General features: G+C 44.9%; 1 protein-coding gene across 6 annotated transcripts in view; it reads right to left on the reverse strand.

Annotated features, from left to right (window-relative positions):
* Nucleotides 1-11,991: 11,991 nt before the first annotated feature.
* The window catches only part of TRRAP (transformation/transcription domain associated protein), a 154,257-nt gene continuing 149,571 nt past the window's right edge, over nt 11,992-16,677 (reverse strand). For all 6 annotated transcript variants that reach the window (XM_077829206.1, XM_077829205.1, XM_077829202.1 and 3 more), the window contains one exon: nt 11,992-13,265. In XM_077829206.1, coding sequence (XP_077685332.1) covers nt 12,981-13,265 — 285 coding nt within the window. In that variant the 3' untranslated portion in view covers nt 11,992-12,980. The remainder of the gene's footprint in view (nt 13,266-16,677) is intronic.

Here is a 16,677-nt window from a genome sequence, read left to right on the forward strand (position 1 = left end):
CTGTGTCATGGGGTCAAGCAATTCCATGGCATATATCATGAATATAAAGGGAAGGGTAAACACCTTTAAAATCCCTCCTGGCCAGAGGAAAAAAACCCTTTCACCTATAAAGGGTTAAGAAGCTAGGATAACCTCGCTGGCACCTGACCAAAATGACCAATGAGGAGACAAGATACTTTCAAAGCTGGAGTGGGGGGAGAAACAAAGGTTCTCTCTGTCTGTGTGATGCTTTTGCTGGGAACAGAAAAGGAATGGAGTCTTAGAACTTAGTAAGTAATCTAGCTAGATATGCGTTAGATTCTGTTTTGTTTAAATGGCTGATAAAATAAGCTGTGCTGAATGGAATGTATATTCCTGTTTTTGTGTCTTTTTTGTAACTTAAGGTTTTGCCTAGAGGGGTTCTCTATGTTTTGAATCTGATTACCCTGTAAGGTATTTACCATCCTGATTGTACAGAGGTGATACTTTTATTTTTTTCTCCAATTAAAATTCTTCTTCTAAGAACCTGATTGCTTTTTCATTGTTCTTAAGATCCAAGGGTTTGGGTCTGTGTTCACCTATGCAAACTGGTGAGGATTTTTATCAAGTCTTCCCCAGGAAAGGGGGTGTAGGGTTTGGGGAGGATTTTGGGGGGAAAGAAGTTTCTAAGCGGGCTCTTTCCCTGTTTTATATTTGTTAGATGCTTGATGGTGGCAACAATAAAGTCTAAGGGCAAAAGGTAAAATAGTTTGTACTTTGGGGAAGTTTTAACCTAAGCTGGTAAAAATAAGCTTAGGGGGTTTTCATGCAGGTCCCACATCTGTACCCTAGAGTTCAGAGTGGGGAAGGAACCTTGACAGCATACATGCTTCACCATCAGTTCTTCATATGAATTGCAAATTCTAGTTCACACCTTTTGCGCACGTGTCCTTTGCAGTGTCTTCGCGGATGACATGGAGAGGCCCTTATTCACAGCTCCTTTGTTATTTCTGAGACGCTAACCTGTGGGTGTTTCTCAGTCTCACAACATGTTGGCATTACAAACATATAGCAAAATTTCATAACTCCACCCACAATGTCGTTACACACATTATAACAATATAATAATACTCAGCAGATTGCAACTGTTCAAATGATACCTTGCAAGGCATACTTTGTACAAGGTTTACCACGATTTTGCAACAGCGGTGACCATACTGGTGTAGACAGGTCACCTTCCTCTCCAGACAGCATCACAACATACCGTAGCTGTGTCACAGGCTGTATGAAAATATAAAAAGGCACCTGGGTCCTCTCCTGGAACGTCCTTCTAAGGTTCCTGTAGTAAGATGCCTGTATGGAAGTTCAGTCATGGCCCTTGGGAGAGTCAGAATCAGGCCAGACAGCTTCCCCCTTTTATCGCAAGTTGGCCGGTATGTGCCTGTACAAATGTTTTACCTCCACTTTCCTGTCACTCATTCTGTTCTATTCTGAATGAAATATAGGTTACCTGATTAGTTCCTTTCTAGGAAAGATCTCTCCCTGAGGCAGATACATTGAGACAAACAAATGAGTAAGAAAAACATGTTTTCCTGAATTGGTCATATCTATTAAGATACATTTTTATTGCTCTGCTCATATGTAGCATATACCATATTCTCTTTCAGATGCTGAGGTCCTGGGTAAAAGGAAGCAATTTCCTGTTAGGTATTCATAACTAATCTTAGTTATGAATGACTGGAGTATGACGGAAATCATAGAAAATACAGGAAGGCTTGGGTTTTATAAGAAGAGAAATTTTACTTGCTGGCATGATTTTGACAAAGCAGCATCTTCATCAAAATGATACTTTCTATTCTATAAAGGTTCTTATACCAGGCTCATCTCAGTAGTACCTGAGCACCTCCCACTAGTGCATTAAGCAACATGACTAGCATCTGTCACACGTTTCTTCTCTCATCTCCCCAGGACAAGAAGCATATGCAGTGTCTTGTTCTGACAGGGATTTTTTTAAAAAAATATACATGTTGCTATGTGTTTGTGTTAGAGAAGGCAAAGAAATGAGCCTGGCACTTGGAGCAGAAGGTGATAAGATTTGTGATGCTCTTTATTTCATTCCCCAGTCTTGGGCCAGCTCCCTGAGAAAGTTCTATCTCCTGCACCAATTGTAGCAACTTGCAATTATTGTAGAGTTTTCCATTGTGCCAGAGCAGCAAAGTTCTTAACCATGGTCTTTACTGTGGTCTTCAGGTGGTCTTTTAGATATCCTGGGCCCAGGCCCTGGACCATCTTGACAATAAGGACTGAGACCTTGAACTTGGTTTGATATTCTATGGGAAGTCAATGTACAGAGTGGAGGACAGGTGTGATGTGCACACAGGAGCGTGGATTGCTGAAGAGATGTACTGCAGCATTGTGTACTAGCTAGAGTTCCCTAAGAGGTGAAGGCTTCATGCCCATGCACATTACATTGCTGTGCTCCAGCTGAGAGATGACAAAACCATGGATAACTAAAGCTAGGTTTCCAGGATAGGAAGATACCAAAGATAAGAGATGTTACTCATGGATACTGCTATGTGGAACTTAGCAGTAGTAAGGAATGCAAAAGTACTCCTTGACTCTAACTGTCCATTTGTGGGTATGTACCTTCAACCAAAAGAAGACTGCATCGTGGCTGTGACCTCTTCAGAATGCTTCCCTCTGCCCACCAGCATTACATTAAACTTGCTCAGGTTTGCTGTTAGCCAGCTGTTCTTCATCCATGAGATGATCTCTTCCAAGCATTGGGCCATCTTGGTGGTAGTGGTGTGATTGCCTGTAGTGAAGAAGAGCTAGAGTTATCATCTGCATATTGATGGCACTTGAGTCCGTGTTGCCTGACCCTAGTGGATGTACATGTACATAGCGAGGAGAAACAGAGAGAATGGATCCTTGTGGAACTTCAGAAGTGAGGGGGCCCATAGGGAATTGTGCGTCATCACTTCAATTGGACAGGTCACAAGAGTCCGTAAACACTATGGGCAGCTAAACCTAACCTGATTTGGATAGATAAGATGGTCTTAGTAAACTAAGATGCAAATGGTAGGAGGTACAGACCAAGGCCACTTTGGAAGGAAATTAAAACTGAATGCCTAGTTTCCTAGAGTTCATATTTCTATCTTAACCCCACCCCAGTAAGAAACTCTTACATAGGCTGAGCATGCAGAAGCCTTACACAATACTAGAATAGTCTCCATCTTGTTTTGGACTTGCTGCTCAATATTCAAGATGCCAGGTTCAAGCAGTTTAGATTGGGATGAAGGAATACACACTCAGACAAACTCTCCTGCCTGCTCAGAAGATGGAGTAGAGACACGAGCAACAGTTCTGCTACGTCTGAAAACTATGGCCTTCTTGGCTAATTTAGTGTGACATAGATTCCCCCTTTTAAAATCTGCTGATGCACTCGTCCTAGTAGCAGAGGAGAAACACAGAGAAGCCGATTTAGCCTTCTCTGATCCAAAAGCAACTGTTCCTTATTATCTTTGATCAGCTTCCCTAGTGAATAGCAGCCTTGCCCTTATTTTGACTGGATAGCAACAGGTTTACCTAGGTGGCTGCTGCACCTGTCTATGAACTACCATCCTCCTCCAGATGCCACCCAGGGTGCTGCTGAGCCGGAGAATCTAAACACAGTCGGGTGACCGGGAGAACGTGGAACCTGCGAGACTCCCAGGACCACATCCTCCACCAGTATTTGAAACCCCTAGCACAGGGCCCCGCCTTTGCATCCAGGAGGAGAATGATCAGCCTGCAGGAGTCGCTGAACCCCACTAAGTGCTTGCCTTCCAAAACCCCACGCAGGAGATCTCCCCAAGAACAATTTTCCCCTGCTGTTCCCCCACTGGTAGGGAAGGGTCAAGGATATGGCTACAGAGATATTAACATTTGGCAATTATTCAGATTCAGACCTGTTATGTTTTAAATTTCTTTTTAAACATTTTTATTACATATTTCCTATAGTACTTTTAATAAATGTTATAGCTTCCTTGCCTTGTGCATGGACCCCCTTTGCTAAGCATGAGGGACACAAGATGTTTTCAGGTTTGGGATTGGGTGATTCACAGCACAAGAAATGGAATGTTGTAACAGTGTGGTGCCGTCATTTCTGTCTGTTCCCCTCCTTCCCCCAGCCTCAGAAATATCTGAAGTCCCAAGAATACATGGGAGGGATGGGGAAAGTTAGTGCTTTGTGCATACAGAAAGCAGTCCTAGTTCTCAGTGCAGCAGAAAGCTACTGCACAGAAAATAGGTAGATAAATGTTGTTACAGCTAAGTTCACATGCAGAAAATCGGAACACAACTCAAGTAAGTAAGTAAGTAATTCAAGTAATGAAAGAGGCATTGGCCAGTAATTCAATGGTCTCTCTCCCACCCATGCCCCCAAACCCTGCCCGGTTTCAATCTTAGAAGCAATTACTGCTCCATAACAGCTGCTAAGTACAGTTAGCACTGCAGGCAAGGAATAGTTTGAGAAAAGAATTTGCGCACCCCCTTTCCCCCAAGCAAATATTATCAGGGCATTAAGACAGAGGAGTGCTCCCAATAACACAGGTTTGTAAACAACTGTGACTAGAGAAGACAAAAGCATTGCACAATGATTGCATTACAACTGCCACCCTCCACCACACAAACCGAACGCTAAGGTTTTAACCCAGTGGAGGTGCCCTGTTATAAAGGTCTTTAATGTGAGAATTTTCACTGGAATGAATGGCTAATGACCTTCATCTACAGGGAAACAAAACCTTGAGTATGTGATTTTTCCAGCAGCTGTACGGGCTGTGAAGGTGTCCCACAGCACAGGCAGATAAACGGCATCCCTGCTTTTCCACACTCGCTGTAAACCAGGAACTGTGAACCGGGTGGGAGCTGGCTGACTGTGCAAAATTTGTCAACCAGACATGTCTTGAGTCCACTTGGGACAGACACTCTCCCCATTACCCACACAAATGTGATGGAGCTCATAACAGGCAACGATTATACGTCAGCCACACTGGCATCTAGATGGGTGCACAGGGAGTGCCAATGAGGTTTCAGTCGACCGAACACTCACTCCACGATCATTCTGCAGCTAGTGAGCTTGTAACTAAATTCCCTTTTTCCAGAGTCATTGACATTGGGGTATAGTTTCATGAACCAACTTGGGAGTAGGTATGTGGGGTCTCAAAATAACGGATGTCACAGACAGATCATACAGAACATTATCATTTCTGGGGAATAAAGTCTTTACTTTCCTCTTCAAGTACAATCCTGATCTCCTCAGCACCCTGACATTATGAACCTTTCCAATTTGTTTCCCACATTGGTATTCATGAATCTGCCTCTGTGGTCCACTGAGGCTAGCCGAACAAGTGAACAGTAAGTAACCTTTTGGTTCACACACTCACTTGCCCCTTGTAGTGGGATACGATGGCCCCTGTACAGCCTGGAAACCCCCTCCTCTCAAGTCTGGAACTTTTCTTATAGATCACAGTGTTAACTGCCTTGCACAGGTGCACAATCAGTGCCTCCAAGTGGACTTTCCAACCCCAAAGTGGTTTGCTATGGACCTATAGCTATCTGGGGTGCCAGCTTCCAAACAGCAATAGTCACTCACTTCTGGACCAATATGGCTGGTCTGAATTGAGTGCTCTGGCACTGGAGGTTTGGAGCAAGCTCTTCACACAGCTCCATGAAGGTCTGTTTCCGCATTCAGCAGCTCTGTAGCCACTGTTGGTCATTCCAGAGTTCCAGAAAGATGCATTCCCACCATACCGTGCTGGTTCTCCTGCACCAGAAGTGACGATCCATCCATGGCAATACTGGCATTCATCACATGTACCATGTGAGCTGAATGAACTGCCATTCACCCTCAAGGTCAGCCATCTTCAATATGTCAGAAAGTTTTACCCAAATTCCATCCAGCATCTCACCAATCACCTAATCCATTTGTCCCACAATACCGAGCTGGAGTAGAACCATATTGTCATCCCATTGCTTCTATGTCTTCCACCCAGTTTGGCAGCAAATAACAGTGAGGAGAGATGTGATCAGGGACTGCATAGCCAAATACATGAAAGTGGTGGGGTCAGTACCAACAACACACAGTAAAGCGGTTCCTAGAGCATCTCCTTCTCTGCACAGAACTCTGAGATACTGCCCCTAAAACGGTACGCTAACGTTGAGTAACAGAGGCAGCATGGACGCAGGTATACACATTTACACAGCACCATACAGGGAGTCCTCGGACTTCTGACACAATTTGTTCCTCAGAATTGCATTGAAATGTTGAAATGCAAGTGAAAACCACTTTTCCCATAGGAATCAATGGTATGAAGGGGGGATTGGTTCCTGAACCAAGGCTTGATACACTATTTTCACCCTAATAACCCAGATTTCTGTACTAAATTACAGGTTTCAGAGTAGCAGCCGTGTTAGTCTGTATCCGCAAAAAAGAAAAGGAGGACTTGTGGCACCTTAGAGACTAACAAATTTATTTGAGCATAAGCTTTCGTGAACTACAGCTCACTTCATCGGATGCATTCAGTGGAAAATACAGTGGGGAGATTTATATACACAGAGAACATGAAATAATAGCCATACACACTGTATGTTACCATACACACTGTAACAAGAGTGATCAGGTAAGGTGAGCTATTACCAGCAGGAGAGCGGGCGGGGGGAACCTTTTGTAGTGATAATCAAGGTGGGCCATTTCCAGCAGTTGACAAGAACGTCTGAGGAACAGTGGGGGGGGGGGAGAGATAAACTTGGGGAAATAGTTGTACTTGGTGTAATGACCCATCCACTCCCAGTCTTTATTCAAGCCTAAGTTAATTGTGGCTGATGGTGATTAGGCCCTATGATGGTGTCCCCTGAATAGATATGTGGACATATCTATTCAGGGGACACCATCATAGGGCCTAATCACATCAGCCACACTATCAGAGGCTTGTTCACCTGCACATCTACAGATGTGATATGTGCCATCATGTGCCAGCAATGCCCCTCTGCCATGTACATTGGCCAAACTGGAAAGTCTCTAAGTAAAAGAATAAATGGACACAAATCAAACATCAAGAATTATAACATTCAAAAACCAGTTGGAGAACACTTCAATCTCTTTGGTCACTCAATTACAGACCTAAAAGTGGCAATTCTTCAACAAAAAAACTTCAAAAAACAGACTCCAACGAGAGACTGCTGAATTGGAATTAATTTGCAAACTGGATACAATTAACTTAGGCGTGAATAAAGACTGGGAGTGGATGGGTCATTACACAAAGTACAACTATTTCCCCAAGTTTATTCCCCCCCCCCGCCCCGCTGTTCCTCAGACGTTCTTGTCAACTGCTGAAAATGGCCCACCTTGATTATCACTACAAAAGGTTTCTCCCCCCCGACCCAGCCCCCGCTCTCCTGCTGGTAATAGCTCACCTTACCTAATCACTCTCCTTACAGTGTGTATGGTAACACCCATTGTTTCATGTTCTCTGTTTATATACTGCATTTTCCACTGAATGCATCCGATGAAGTGAGCTGTAGCTCACGAAAGCTTATGCGCAAATAAATTTGTTCACCTCTAAGGTGCCACAAGTCCTCCTTTTCTTTGTACTAAGTGAGTTATAGATGACTAATGTTGCAACATCAATGTATTTACTGTACACTGTATTTTGTAAACAGCATTCAAATAAACATATAAACTCACATATGCTGCTCTGAATGCCTGCAACACAGGCTCAGAAAGCCAGGGAGAAAAGCACGCATGCTGAACCTCAGCCAATCACTGTGCCAGCTTTCTGATTGGCTCCCAGCCCCGGGCTCAGCCAATCAAAAGCAAGCAGCAACCCTACCCGGCAACAAGCTACCCTACTGCCTCGAAGCCAATCAGAAGCGACCCCTTCCAGCTCCATACCACTATAACACAACCAGGAAGTGACTTCAAGCAAGTGTCGTAAGGGCGAAACAAGCATTGTAGGGGCGAAATGAGCAGTCAATCGAAAAGTGTCGTAAGTGGCATCCGACATAATTTGGGTGTCATAAGTCCGAGGACTCCCTGTACTTGTGTCCAGCACAGGATATGTGGACACTTGGTGTGGGTATGGAAAGCATGCATAAGTAGGTATACGGTCCAGAACCTGAGAAAGTTCACCAGTGTAGATATAGCCTAAGAGATTTGGGATCTTCCTCTTGGGAAGAACAGTCCAAAAGATGCTGGATTCCTTGCACATTTACTCAATTAAAGACTTGGTGATTTTCTCCTTTGAGGTGGATTGGACAAGGAGATTCATGGAGTATTTTGGACTTGAGTCTGAAATCTTTGGTGAGGCTAGGACTCAGCAAGCCAGACCAACAGCTGAAGAGGGCCAACTTACCCCCTGGAGAAGTGTCAATGGAGACGTGTCTGGAGATGCAGAGGCCCCAACAAGGCATCTGAATTCTAACACCCTCCCCTTGGCTGAGTAAGGATCTGTGGGCTCAGAGTAACTCAGAGTAAGAATAACTGACACTTTCTGCTGCTGCTGCTGCTGAAAGTGTCTCCGCACACAGATGAAGAAGCTCTTCTGCTTCAGCTTGCTCCATTTGACACACTTTGCCATGACAATCAGGGAGGGGAGGAACAAAAGAAAGAAGAGGATTTCAGTGGGTCTCCCATTCATGGAATTGAGTCTCTGAAATTTGGAGCCCTTCGGCAAAAGGAAGAGTGAGGAAAGATAATTTTGCTTGCTACTGCCCCTAAAATCAACTGTAAAAGCCAGGATTGCAACACATGAGGAAGGCGTGCACAAACATCAGAGCCAGGGGTTGCATTTGAACACAAGTAGGTAAAGTTCCCCAAATATGCAGCATCGGAATGAGTACTGCAGTGCACCAGGATGGCATCATTATCCCTTTTCAGGAAAACTGACTAGAAATTAGTCTGAGAACTGTAAGTCCCCTGCCACAAGTCATCTTCAGCTATAATCTTGACCTCTGAAACAATCACTCAAAAGTTAATTTTATAGTTAACATGAAATGGTTCAAGTCTCATTTAAAACCATATTTTGGGAGACAGATGGCTAACAAATTAGTTGATCCCCAAGCTGGCAAGGACTATCTACATACTTACAAGGTGTTTTTTTCCCATGAATACATTTACTATTTGCAAGTCCAATACACAGCTCAACAATTTCAGGAGTAAATAAGAGGAAGTTACTTACCTGTAACTGGAGGTTCTTCGAGATGTGTGGTTGCTATCTGTATTCCACTGAGGGTTATGTGCATGCAGTCAGAGTCGGAGCTTTTCAAAGTAGTATCGCTCGACGGTCTGCGCATGTACCCTTGTATTGCCTTGTGGTTTGGCTGGAGGCAATAAAGGGTGGGGCAGACCGACTGTGTCTGAAGTTCCTTCTCTACCACAAACTTACAGAGCCATCAGCAGAGGGGAAGGAGGGTGAGATTGGAATACAGATAGGGACTACACATCTCAAAGAACATCCAGTTACAGGTAAGTAACCTCCTCTTCTTCTTTGAATGATGGTCCCTATTGTATTCCACTGAGGGTGACTGACAAGCAGTACCTAGATAGGAGGAGGGTGTGAGGATGATGGCGGAACCATAGAACGAAACACCGCTGCACCAAATGAGATGCCCATCGCAGAGTCATGTACCAGAGCTTAGTGAGGGGAAAAGGTGTGCACCAAACTCCATGTGGCTGCATTACATATGTCCACAATGGGCATGTCGTTGAGCATGGCTGTGGTTGATGCTTTCGCTCTCGTGGAATGGATTCATATCCCATCTGGTGGGGAGTGCCCTGACAAGTGATGGCAGTTCACAATGCCCTAAGATCCACTTAGAGATTATCTGGGTGGAAATGGCATGTCCTTTAATTCTCTCGGCTTTGTGGACAAATAGCCTGGGAGACTTCTGGAAGGCTTTGTCCTTTACAGGTAAAAAACCAGGGCCCTACACACATTGAAGGAATGATGCCACCATTCCTTGTCTGAGGCATGTGATTTTGGAAAGAAGGTACAGATGCTTGGGTTGGCTGAGGTGGAATTGGGAGACCACATTTGGCAGAAACATGGGATGCAGTTGCAAAGAGACCTTATCCTTATGGAATGTGGTGAAAGGGGGGTTGCCATCATGGCTCCCAGCTCACCAACCCTCCTCACTGAGATAATGGCAACAAGGAAAGCAACCTTCATGGAGAGGTGAGAGAGAGGACAGGAGGCCAGCAATTCAAAGGGAAAGTTCATTAAAGAGGTAAGGCCTAGATTAAGATCCCATTGGGGAGTGATAGGCTGAATGGGCAGATATTTACAGCTTTCAGAATCGGGTGGTCAAGGGGTGGGTAAAAATCAAATGCCCTTCCACTGTAGAATTGAAATCACTAATTGCAGCTGCACGCACTCTGACGGAGCTGAGAGTGAGTTTCGAGGTTTTCAGATGGAGGAAATAATCTAAGAGCATGGGGATGCCCACAGCTTCAGAGGCAAGACCTTGCTGTTGGGCCCAGGAGGTGAAGCGTGCCCATTTAGCCTGATAGAATCACACTGTGGAGTCCTTTTGGCTACTGGAGAGGACATCTTGCACTGCCAATGAGCATTCTCATACTAATGGAGGTATCCATCCAAACCATGCATCAGGAGTAGTCATCCAGATCCATGGATGCTAAGTCTGCCGTTGTGTTGTGTCAGCAGTTCTCCACTCCTGCTCCAGACATTTCTAGGTTGTTTTGACATGCAGAGAAGAGGAAACAGAATTGGCGAGGCCAGAACAGAGCGACCACAATAGCTCTCGCTCTCTCCTGCTGGAGTTTGTGGAGGATAGAGTAGGAATGCGTGTGTGGGGGGAGGAGAGGTGTAGTTCGCCCAATCAACGACCAGCACATCACCCAGTAAGTGGACAGAGTCCTCCTCTGAAGCAATATTGGGTGCACCTGGTGTTGATGTGTGATGCAGAAAGGTCTCTGATTCATATACCCCAGCAACCAAAGATGTCTGTGATTATCATGCTGTGCAACTCCCATTTGTGGTCAGTTGCAAAGTTCCTTGTGGAATCTGCGATCACATTCTGGGTGCCAGGCAGGTAGGTTGCTGACAAAACATTGTGCGATGCACCATTCCCAGAGGCGAATCACCTCCATACATAGCACTGTACCTTGTGCCCCCTTGTTTATATAGTATAATGTGGTGGCGGTGGTGGTATATAACATGACGAGGACGTGACGATAGTGGATAACCGGTAAAAACAAGTGGCATGGTTTGCATATTGTCAGAAGTTAGAGTATGTTTATGTGCATCCTGGTCTCTCACATGGTCCAGGTGCCTTATGTCATGTGATCTCCAGTGTGCGTGCCCTAGCCTGAGTGATGCATCTGTTATGACTATAATGGTCGGTAAGGATGGGAGGAAGGGCATCCCAGAGCAGATTTGTAGTGGGTCTGTCCACCACCAAAGAGGAGAGAGAAACTCCAATGGAACATTGAGTATGGTGCCCATGGATTGATGCATAGGACAACAGACTCTTTGCAGTCATAGCTGTAGACAGCAAAGGTGCAAGCAGGGAAAGGGTATGACGTGTACATCGCCATTGCCCTAGGAAGAAAAATGTTGCTTTCCCTTTATTTTATTTAGCAGTTTACGTTTTACACTGTACTGCACTTGCTTTTTTTTTGGGGTGGGGAGGCTGTCTCTGCTCCTGCCTGATTGTGTACTTTCGGTTCCAAATGTGGTGTGTGGTTGACTGGTCAGTTCGTAACTCTAACGTTCTACTGTACAAGGACACGTGTGGACTGCCGAGCAATGCTACTTTGAAAAGCTCTGGCTCTTGGTGCATAATACTCAGTGGAATACAATACAATCACTCAAACAAGAACTAGTTATATACAACTCCCAATAATACAATTACCTATGTTCAGATGCAGGCAATTTTTACTTCATTTATAGTATTACCCATGATGTGGGTCCTTTTCCACTTATTTCATTTTCCTGTACCTAAAAATACACTACATTGACATAAGTACCATAGAACATTTTACAAAATATTTATTTTGAAAAATCACCCTGTACAAATTTAAGCATAACATTCTCAACACTGCAGGTTTATAAAAATGCTAACAGAACAGAAAGACTCAAATAAAACATTAAACTGATGTTTTTGAAATTACGAAGAAATTGAAACAGGTTCTTTCTGAGGAAGCTACAGTATCTATAGAAGTCTAATAGAAAGTATCAGACTGGTTCATTTTATAGCTCCTTTTGCTTTTCTTTATACCATTTACATCACATACATGTATCAATGGATGACTTTCCCCTCCTCTTTATAAACTTCCTTTTATACATAGTCAAACATTTAACTAAATATCCAAAATTGCTTACACTTTCACTGTACATAACTTGGGCTCCAAGAAAAGCCAGCAAATTTTTCATCATTTTTCTGAGTGCCTAACCAAAAAAAGTCATTGCTGTACATTTTTGTTACAAAAATCTCTGTACAAACCAACTTAGCTGATGTAAATTCTGAAAGGATTAAAACGGATAGTATTTAAACAGTTCACATGTCCCTTCATAGTAGTATAATGAAGGAAAATTTAGTAAAATTTCACCAAGTAAAATCAAAGATCTGGGAATACTGGTTTCTTAAAGTGTATAAAAAGTTTACATGCTGCAGATTTAGGATATGCCATTACTAAAAATCTAACAGTGCCAGTATTACAGCACTTGTTATCAAATTCGTCTGTACACATTTTAAATCTCGCCCCCTCGTTTTAAGCTATTTGTGGAAGTTGTCTTTGAATAATAAATCAGCAAATTTCTTTGTACATGAAATACCGCTGTCATGAAATTAACTTAAAACACTAAAATTGTAGTATTTCTGTAAACATGATTAAAATGAAGACTGATGAAAAAGGCAGTGACGGGTAAGCCATGGTTTGAAATGAATTCTTCACATTTTCTTCTTACCAGGATACATGGCTCACAACACAAGAGCAGCAAAAGAGAGATCTAAATTTCAAGTTACAGCCAAGGGTGCCAGGCAGGATCCATACGACAGAGATTATCCAAGCTATTTGCAGCTGCTACAAGAGTGTTGACTTTGCTTTCTCCTCCTTCAAACTGAGCAAGATTATGTAGTCGAGTCATGATAGCAGTAACAGCTTTTTGAACTAGTGAAACCAGCTGCTGACTGTCCATGTTTTCAGGTTGCCCGGCTGCTGAGAGTGGAGAGGAAGTATCCTCTTGTGTTTTCTTGTGCCAAGCAATTATTTCATCCCGTAGCACAGTTTTCAGGATGCCATCAACCTGCATGAAGGAGAAAATTAGATAATTATGTTTAACTAGAAGAAGTGTCAAGAGACTATAGTTTTTTAACTAAATTGTAATAAATTACATCTTGACATTTTGGTCTCTTTGTCATCTTAACCCTTTAGGGGCTGGTTGCTTCAGAGGACTAAGGCCTGGTCTACAAAACACGGTTATTTCGGAATTAACCAAGTTACTTTGAAATAAAACTGATTCCGTCCACATGACCAAACCAGTTTTTTCGATTTAAAAAGGGCTCTTTAATCAGATTTCTGTACTCCACCTCGGCAAATGGAGTAGCGCTAAAATCGAGATCGCAGTTCCGGGTTACAGGTACTGTGGATGGAATTCAACGTTATTGGCCTTTGGGAGCCATCCCAGAATGCTTCCTTGTGACCGCTCTGGACAACACTCTTAACTCCGATGCACTAGCCAGGTACTCAGTAAAAGCCCCAGGAACTTTTGAATTTCCTGTTTGGTCACCATCAGCACAGTCCACCATCACAGGCGATCATGCAGAGTCCACCATCACAAGAGACCACGCAGTCCCGGATTCGCAGACAAGCTCCAGCATGGTCCGAATGGGAGGTACCGAGTCTCATCGCATGTTGGGGAGACAAATCTGTTATGGCAGAATTAAGTCCAAAAAAAAAAAAAAATGCAAATACGTATGCTAAAGTCTCCAGGGCCATGATGGAAAGAGACTACTCCAGGGACACAGAGCAGCGTCGTACAAAAATCAAGGAGCTCAGGCAAGTGTACCAAAAAGCCAGGTAGGCGAACGGGTGCTCTGGGTCACAGCCCCATACATGCCACTTCTACTGTGAGCTGCACGCAATTATGGGGGGTGGCGCCACCATTACCCCACCACTATCCGTGGACACCTGCAAGGGGGGAGTAGCACGGAGCAAGGAGGATGAGTTTTTGGAGGACGAAGAGGAGGAGGAGGACAGTGCACAGGCAGCAAGTGGGGAATCCGTTTCCCCCCACAGCCAGGAACTATTCTTAACGCTGGAGCCAATAGCCTCCCCCCACTCCCAAGGAATGCTCCCGGACCATGACCCTGGAGAAGGCACTTCTGGTGAGTGAGAGCCTGATCGGAGCCACGTGGTGAGAGAAACCCAGCCGTGCTGGGCTGTTCGCTTTAAAGGGCTCATCCCTGCTCAGAGCCTCATCGTAGCCATGCAGTGGGCGGGGGGCGGAAGGAAGGGTGTTGTGTGAAGCGATCATCCCAGAGAGCCCACAGGCCCTCCTTTTATATGAAAAACCCACCAGGCATTGCTTCCTATGGGAAACGGCGCCCAGCAGTTTGAAAGCTTTGAAATGAATGCAGAAGAAGCTGAATCCCACATGCCCCTAGGGCTTACCATAGCTGCCTGCAAGCTGAATTCTGTTGCCCGGCCGCACGTGATGGCTTACTCACACCAAAATGGCAGGTACTTCAGTATAAGAGGCAAAATGCGACCTTGTACAGAAAGAACATGTGCTGTGTACTATGAATTGCCTGTTTCACTGAGAAAGAGTGTCCCCTTTTGTTCTCTAAAATGTATCTTTTAAAATACTACCCTCCCTTTTTCTCCTTCCGCAGCAGGTGCAAATGTTTCAATTTCAATTTCAGAGGCTGGTCCAGATTAGAAGGCGGAAAAAACGAACTCAGGACGACATGTCTGCCGAGCTTATGCAGTCCTCCCGCACTGATAGGGCCCAGCTGAATGCGTGGAGGCAAGCAATTGCAGAGTCGCGTAAAGCGTTACATGAATACGAAGAGAGGAGGGACGTGCACAATGACAGCAGGCAGGATGCTATGGTCAAGCTCATGGGGGAGCAAACTGACATGCTCCGCTGTATGGTGGATCTAATGCAGGAAAGGCAGCAAGACCACAGACTGCCGCTGCAGCCCCTGTATAACCATCCTCCCTCCTCCCCAAGTTTCATAGCCTCCTCACCCAGACGCCCAAGAACACGGGGTGGGAGGCTACAGGGATCCACACAGTCAACCCCAGAGGATTGCACAAGCAGCAGAAAACTGGCATATCCTAAATTTTGATTTAGTTTCTGGACTTGTCCTTCCCTCCTCCTCCACCCCCCAACCCAATATCCCCCTTCCCCCATCTAGCTTCTGATTTTTCTCAATGTTTTGTGCACCAAATAATAAAGAACGTTTTTTAAACAACTGTGACTTTATTTCCTTTCATATATATAGGGGGCGGGTAACTTTAAGAGAAACAAACAACTGTCACACCGTACCCTGGCCAGTCATGAAATTGGCTTTCAAAGCTTCTATGATGTGCAGCGCGCCCTGCTGCGCTCTTCTAATTGCCCTATTGTCTGGTGGTGTGAAACTGGCCGCCAGGCGAGTTGCCTCAACCTCCCACCCTGACATAAATGTCTCCCCCTTTTTCTCACAGATATTGTTGAGCACACAATCAGCAGCAATTACAATTGGAATATTGGATTTGCTGAGATTTAACTGAGTCAGTAAACTGCGCCAGCGCGCTTTCAAACGTCCAAATGCACATTCTACCACCATTCTGCCTTGCTCAGCCTATAGTTGAACTGCTCCTTACTACTGTCCAAGCTGCCTGCGTACGGCTTCATGAGCCATTGCATTAAGGGGTAGGTTGGCTCCCCGAGGATAACTATAGGCATTTCAAAATCCCCAACAGTAATTTTCTGGTCTGGGGAGTAAGTTCCTTCCTGCAGCTGTTCAAACAGACCAGAGTTCCTGAAGATGCGAGCGTCATGCACCTTTCCCGGCCATCCCACACTGATGTCGGTGAAATGTCCCTTGTGATCCACCAGTGCTTGCAGCACCATGGAAAAGTACCCCTTGCGGTTTATGTACTGGCCACCCCGGTGTTCTGGGGCCAAGATAGGGATATTCATTCTGTCTATCGCCCCGCCGCAGTTAGGAAACCCCAGCACATTAAAGCCATCCACAATGGCCTGCACATTTCCCAAAATCAATACCCTTGACAGCAGCTGGTCAATGATAGCGTTGGCTACTTGCAGCACAGCAGCCCCCACAGTAGATTTCCCCACTCCAAACTGATTCCCAACTGACTGGTAGCTGTCGGGTGTTGCAAGCTTCCACAGGGCTACGGCCACTCGCTTCTCAACTATGAGGGCTGTTCTCATTTTGGTGTCTTTGCGCTTCAGGGCAGGGGACAGCAAGTCACAAAGTTCCATGAAAGTGGCCCTTCGCATACGAAAGTTTCTCAGCCACTCAGCCACTGGGAATCATCCCACACCTGCAACACTATGTGGTCCCACCAGTCTGTGCTTGTTTCCCAGGCCCAGAATCGGTGTTCCACGGCACGAACCTGGCCCAACACCACCATGATCTCCCAATCGCCACATGCTGTGCTTCTAGGAACGTCTGTGTCCATGTCCTTATCACGGTCATAATTGC

The sequence above is a fragment of the Eretmochelys imbricata genome, chromosome 10, assembly GCF_965152235.1.
Source record: "Eretmochelys imbricata isolate rEreImb1 chromosome 10, rEreImb1.hap1, whole genome shotgun sequence".
Taxonomy (NCBI): Eukaryota; Metazoa; Chordata; order Testudines; family Cheloniidae; genus Eretmochelys; species Eretmochelys imbricata.